General features: G+C 33.4%; 1 protein-coding gene across 1 annotated transcript; it reads right to left on the bottom strand.

Moving 5' to 3' along the window:
• Positions 1-1,830: 1,830 nt before the first annotated feature.
• Positions 1,831-6,527, bottom strand: LOC115889819 (trypsin-7-like; the record flags this gene model as incomplete). Its single annotated transcript, XM_030909897.1, has 2 exons — positions 1,831-2,032; positions 6,340-6,527. Coding segments are annotated over 2 exons (375 nt in total), but the record flags the coding sequence as incomplete, so codon positions are not given.
• Between the last annotated feature and the right edge of the window lie 706 nt (positions 6,528-7,233).

Here is a 7,233-nt window from a genome sequence, read left to right as displayed (position 1 = left end):
AAGGCGGCATCCCACGGCGCGTGTATCGGCAAGCCACGAGCAAGACTCGCCGATACACGAGTCGTGGGACCGGGCAGCTATGGGGCAGCTCGTCATTTTTGGCGCGGCTTGGACATACCCGCTTTCTGTCGGTAAACTTGACGATACTCAAAGGAAGGCGAGCCTCTTCGAGCTCGGCTCGTGTTGTGTTCAACCCGATCCAACGATCCTCGAAACGAGTACGGAGGTGCGGTTCAGTATCAGTGTCGTCTTGACTTAAAGATACATAGACAATAAATAAGTCAATCGCTATAATATCAATATAAAGTGATTTAGTATAATCTACATCCATATTATCTTTATTTTCAATAAAACCGTTTAACTTTTAAAAACATACCAACCAAATAGGTAATTTGTAAAACTACAAGTTAATAAGAACTGTTTAAATTTTTCATACGTAAAATTCTAAAAATTCTTCACTTTTTTTATATACAGAAGAATGACAGATACAAAAAAATAAATAGGACTAGTTTTCACCCCCTCCCCCAGTATGCTATATCAAATTGTATTGAATTTAAAGGGGCAACCTATAAAAGTACTTACATATTGCGGCTTTAATACAAAGACACTCTCCACCAACACTTTTTTTTGCCGTTCTTGTTGGTTCAAAAAATTACCCAACATGATGTAATAAGCGGCTGCAACACAAGCTGCATTTTGTGTTCGTCGATTTTTTCGTTCATGTTGCAACACCACTGGCACGACTAAAAACTAAATTTGCCAAACCAACACGAGCCTTCTTCACGACCTTTCACGCATCGTGGGATCGCATCCACTTGCCAAGCCCAGATTAACGAGCCAAGCCTAGGCGAGCCTAGACGAACTCAAGCTATGAGCCAGGATCGCCGATACACACGCCGTGGGATGCCGCCTTTAAAAATTAAATACCGGATGCGTCTCAAAAGTGGCTCACCCATATAAGTTTTTTATTTTTGCAGTTAAAAAAACGATATTTGGCATCTTAGTATATAAATTAGGATTGATTGACGTATTCAATTGTGTTCTGTCACTTCCTGTTTCACCGGAAATTACTAAAACTTTTGATTTTTAAATGGCACCCTCGGTATTTTTTTACTTTATTCAATAGAATGACGTATCATATGTCAACTTTTGACATTTTTGCATATGGTTTATTTGAAATCATAACTTGCGGTTCGTAACGAAAATTTGACTCGAAATACCAAGTATCTGGTATCAAATTTTTCGTAAAAAAATGCTTTTTCCAAATATGCTAATGAGCCACCCCCGTTCCATTTGAGAAAATTGAGATATGATAAAAAAATACGATTTGGGCATTTTCTAACTGGCCAGGACACTAAAAACATTAGACGACCAAATCTCCTTGATTAAGAATTAGTGTTTTAACATAGCCTAGATCGAATTTTAAATTGTAGATTGAATTTTAAATTAATTTCTAGATTGAATTTTAAAATAAAACTTTTTATTAAGCGCGAATGTTAAAAGTTGACATATGAGATGCCATTCTATTCAGAATGTCATTTTCTATCGAATAAAGTAAAAAGATACCGAGGGTGCCATTAAAAAATCAAGAGTTGTAGTCATTTCCGGTGAAACAGGAAGTGACCAAAAACAAATGAATACGTCAATCAATCCTAATTTGTGTCATGTACTAACATACCAAATCTCGTTTTTTTATCTGAAAAAATAAAAAAGTTATAGCGGTGAGCCACTTTTGAGACGCACCCGGTATAGCTGTAGAAAAATAAAACATTGTAAACGCTTTTAGTATTATGGTATACAAAATTCCCCCATAAAAACAAGAATTACAAATAATTTAGAATACGATCATGCATTCGAATGATGTTCAGGCCAAATACTTACAAGATCCGTTGCCAACTCAAGTACAGCTACATCATTTTCTTGAGTGTATGGATCGTAATCAGGATGAGCATTTATCGTTTTCACTTGCAATATTTGTCCACCGCTTGCACTGTAAGAGGAGCCTGCTCTTATTGTAATATCGCTAGCTTGCCTATAAAATAAAATATTCATCACATGTCGTCACATCCATTGTCTAAAATACTTATTTTAAAAAGTTTGTATTTAAACAAGATTTGGAAACATGGGAAATCGCATGCAAATTTTGAACTGTCCAGTTTTTTAAAAGTCTACGAATTCTGAATACATATGTCAAATTTGAATAATTTTGGACAAGCCGGTTTTAAGTAATTTAAGCAAAACTGCATCAATTTTAAATTAAAACTGAACAAGTAACTATGCAAAACCAAGCAAGTGTCAATGTACCTTAAGTTGTCATCCTATAATTTGTGACAATTATCGTGTATTCAGCATAAGCATACCCTTTGAGCATACCTTTAAAAACATATTTACGACTTACCTGTAAAATTAATAAGGGAGCCAATATTTGGACGTTACAAAATTTCCATGGCATTTCCTATGTTTCCGACGACGATGCACCACCCGGTATATATGTTACGGTTAAAGTCCGATGTCCGATGTCAAATAATAAATTTATTAAACTAATATATAAACTACATAAAAGAAACGTTAATAAAAAACGATATCCGCCATATTTTATCAACGAAACATTAAACAAAAAACAAAACATAAACCATAGGCAGAGTACACACAATGAAGACAATTCCATACATACTACGCACATTTTTCAAAGCACATAGCACACTTTGCCAAAAACTTGCCACCAATACAGGGTGCTACAAATTCAGCACAAGGAATTCAGCACAGGATTAGCAGCGCCTCAAGAGCATTCTGGAAATTAAAAGACAGGGTCTTCTACAATCATGAATTAAGTACAAAAACGAAACTTGCAGTGTACCGAGCAACTATAATCCCCACCATGTTATATGGGAGCGAAATCTGGGTGCCGTACCGCCGACACATGAGCACATTAAACAAGTTGCAACAGAGACACCTTAGACAACTTTTAAGAATCCGGTGGTTCCATCATGTCTCAAACGTATCGGTCCTTGAAAAAGCTAACTGCGAGAGTATTGAAGTCATGGTTACAAAATCCCGCTTAAGATGGACTAGTCACGTATAGTGATGTAAACTTTAGTTACTTTTATGGACTCGTAACTACTAGTTACTTTTGGTAATAGGACTCGCTACTTTGGACTCGTTACTTTAGTTACTCGTTACTTTGGTACTTAGTATCGTTACTTTATAATCGTTGTTTTGTGTACAGGTTGGAAGACTTAGGCTTGACGTGGAACTTGGTTACTTATTGTGCCCGGCGATCTTCGTTACATGCTCGGTTTAACCTATAAGGGGTTTCTACTTTCTTCTAGTGTAAGAGCTTAATAGGATAATTTCAATACTCGGTATTCAAGTACTGAATAATATGTTTTTAATAATATGTATAATATTTTTATAATATGTTAAATAAAACTAAGTACTATTAATAAAATTAAAAATAAAAGAAAACAAATCAAAACAAAGAAAATATATGCATAATAGATATAAAGTATATTTTTATATTTTCTCTCTCTCTCTCTCTTTGTATTACAGGCAAACATTAAAGAGTAAAAATTAAAAAAAATGTATATATTTTTGTTAAAATGTAAAAATATTAAAAAAATGTATATTCCTCTGTGGCGGATTCATCTCTTCAAAAAAGTCATTTGGATTAACGCAGCAGTGTTTACTAAAAATTACTATTTTTATTTTGTAGATTTTCTTACAGTGGCGAAATATCTATTCTCTTTTGAAGAAGAAAAATATTTGCTCTGCTTTTTCAGATGTTAACATTTTTTGTAACTAACGTGAATCCAATTTTAATTAATATCTAAGACATGTTAATCTAAATAAACAATTCTATTCTATAAATAAAAAGCGACAACAAACGGCAAAAGGACAGACCGCCTCCGGGTCGGCATGAGCCAATCATAATAATTGTAATAAAAATATCACACATTTGCCATCCAAAACACCGGCCGGCGTCAAGTCAACACTTTAAACATAAACATATTGATAACAACTAGACCTACGTCGAAGTAAGGAATATTTCAGTACCGAGTTTCGAGTCCTCGGTTCGTGCATTTTCAGGGATTACGATTACTGCCGGCGCAAAAGTAACGAATTAGCTTAGTAACGATTAACGAGTCCTAAATTCAAACAGTAAGCGTTACTTCGAGTCCTCGTAAAGTAACTGTTACTTTGTAACGATTACTTAGAATTTTTACATCACTAGTCACGTATGCAGAATGCAAGAAAATCGCATACCAAAATCTCTGCTTTACGGTGAGCTTGTGGACGGTAAGAGGAGGCCGGGTGGACAACTCAAAAGGTACAAGGACATTTTCCACAAAAACTTAAAGGGGATTAACATGCAGAATCGTTAGGAAAAGAAGCAGTTCACAATAGAACTCAATGGAGAAGAATTGTAAACCCAGTTAACAGCGACAACCAAAAAGTAAAGAGGCATCAAAGCAATTAGATTTTTGAATGTCCGGAGTGTGGTAGGCAAATAACATCACGTATCGGGCTTTTCAGTCACAGAAAAGCTCATGAAAGAAAACGCCTTACGTGACCATCTTTTGATGCGTGTTACTCGTCAGCGAGTAATGGCAGTATGTATGTACAAATTTGAGGTGCTATAAATAATAGATACGAACATGGTTAAATTGGGGCAAAGTTGCCATACTGGGATGTTCACCAAGATGCCATCAAAAAAGCTTTAAAAATTTCAAGGATTGCTGAGTTTTTTGAAAAAAAAACTGATTTTTTTGAAAATCAAATTTATTTTTTCCTATCGTTACTGTTTAGAAAATCAAAAAACTAATTATACATTCTCATAGCCACTTTATTAGGGCTATCTGATAGTATTTTTAGATTTTCAAATTAGCTGATAATTTGTGGGTTACAGAGGCCAACTTAATTTTTTTATATACGGACCTGCATTTTTTATTTGAAGTTTTCAAAAAACTCGGTCTCCTGAATACCATGATATGCCACACTTTATACTTTTTTTTGTTTTGGGTACCTTAACAGCAACAAAACTATTTAATTATATTTAAAATAATTTCAAGTCCGACTTTGGTTTCTTAAATTATTTAATACGATTATATTCATCCCAAATTCGTCCCAGCAATATTGATCAGCGCTAATTAACATTGAATAAGAAAAATCGAGCCAATTGGAAGATTCAAATAAATAATATCCAGGTCAGAAATTTAAAGATATTATTTTTAACTTTTTTTATTGTGAATTTGAAATCTGTGGGCGATATAATAATATGCATAATATTAATCGTAGTTATTATAAATAAATCAACTTCTACAAACTAGTTTCTAATGTTCTACATGTTCGAAAAGGTGCTACAAATTGGAGGTACGAGCATTGGTATCTCGGTAACCGTAGTAGATACGAACATGAGATACGAACACGATGTTCACCAACCACCCTCCCTATCGCACAAATTTATTTTTCGTTCACTTTTATTTATAGCTCTTTGAACTTTCTTCTTATACTTCGGAATGCATTTTGTACTCTTTATTGTAAATGTTGAGATGAATTGATTTCACTTTTACAAATGACGTCAAGTAATGCAGCTCCTTATTGGCGATAGGTCCAGGAACCTCGCTGGACATTATATTGCTCTACCATTTCCAGTCCAACTTCCGGGAAAATGATTTGATTGTTTATATTACATTATATTAATTTATATTAATTATTTGATATTATTTTATTGCATTTGATTTTCCGTATTCAATGTTTTTCCCCACGTCATTGTTAATTTTGAATGCTAATCAATATTGTAACGACGAATAGATTAAATATTAAAAAAAACAGAGCCGGACTTGAAATTAGTTTAACTAAATTGTGTTCAAATGTCAAAACAAAAAAAAAATATAAAAAAATATTAATTAAAGTAAGTAATATTTTTAAAAAATCAGTTTTTTCCAAAAAACTCAGCAATCCTTGAAATTTGTAAAACTTTTTTGATGGCATCTTGGTGAACATCCCAAAGCACAACTTTGCCCTAATTTAATCATGTTCGTATCTATTACGGTTACCGAGATACCAATGCTCGTACCTCCAATTTGTAGCACCTTGTATAAGTAACCCCTGTTGCCAACGTTATTTACTTGGTGATATATGTTTCTTACACTTTCTCCTTTATAATAATTAGATACTTTATTTTATATACCGGGTGCCTTTCAAAAGTAGCCCACCCTTATAATTTTTTAATACCGTTACATAATTATATTTAAGAAATAAATCCGCCACCAAGCGATAGACATTATTTCTGCTCTATAGCAGATTTCGGAAATATTGAACACTCTCTACCATACTTACGCAGAACCGAAACAATGGGCAGCACTTAATATAAATTTATTATTCAAAATTGATCCTCCACAAGAATGCGAATTTGAGTAAAGAACTTCTACTTGATATGGATAATCTAAAATACTGGCATTTTCACCTCCCACAATAGTATATCTGTTTTGTTCTAGATTGAGTGGTGTAGCTGAAATATATATATATAATAGATATTAAGAATATCGAAACATTTATAGAAAAGTGGTTTTAAATAGGTTATTTAGGCACCAAGAATCAAAAGCACAAAGACACCAAGAATCACCGAGCAACAAAAAATATCTCCAGTAGTTTTGATTTGAAGAATATTTGTTACATGATCGTAAGTGCCAACCTAAAGTATGTACGAGGATGTATTTCAGGAAAATATTTTAACTTCTATGTTGGCCCAAAAATGTGTAAGTGGATCGGGATGATGTTTTTTTAAATAGAACACCCTGTATATTATTGCATTTTTGACTTCCTTTTAGATCACTTTACATAACCCTAAAAGCCCCATACTCACACTTCGCTCCTTCCTCACCTTACTTCCTCGCGTTTCTTCGTCCCTTCGCTTCCTTCCTTCATCCATTCGATGCTTGGAAATTAGTCAATTATGCAACAACACACCACAAAATATTTTTAATATAGCAGCTACATGTTTAATACGAAATATCTAGTAACCTCAAAAATTTTTAAAAAATGCGAAAGGCGCATAATTTTTATTTTATAAAACTGCAATTCTTTGTCGTGTCAAAAATAAAAATTGAATTTTAATAATATATTTTTTTTAATAAATCTGAATATTTCAGTATCATGTACAAGGTATATCAGTATGAATGTACAAGGCGAGTCAACAATAGAGTAAAGTTTATTATGTAATTTATATCGAAA

This window comes from Sitophilus oryzae, unplaced genomic scaffold (assembly GCF_002938485.1).
Source record: "Sitophilus oryzae breed Bouriz unplaced genomic scaffold, Soryzae_2.0 scaffold_84_pilon_pilon, whole genome shotgun sequence".
Lineage (NCBI taxonomy): Eukaryota > Metazoa > Arthropoda > Insecta > Coleoptera > Curculionidae > Sitophilus > Sitophilus oryzae.
The sequence above is the reverse complement of the archived record's forward strand: the minus strand, read 5'-3'. Positions and strand labels throughout refer to the sequence as shown.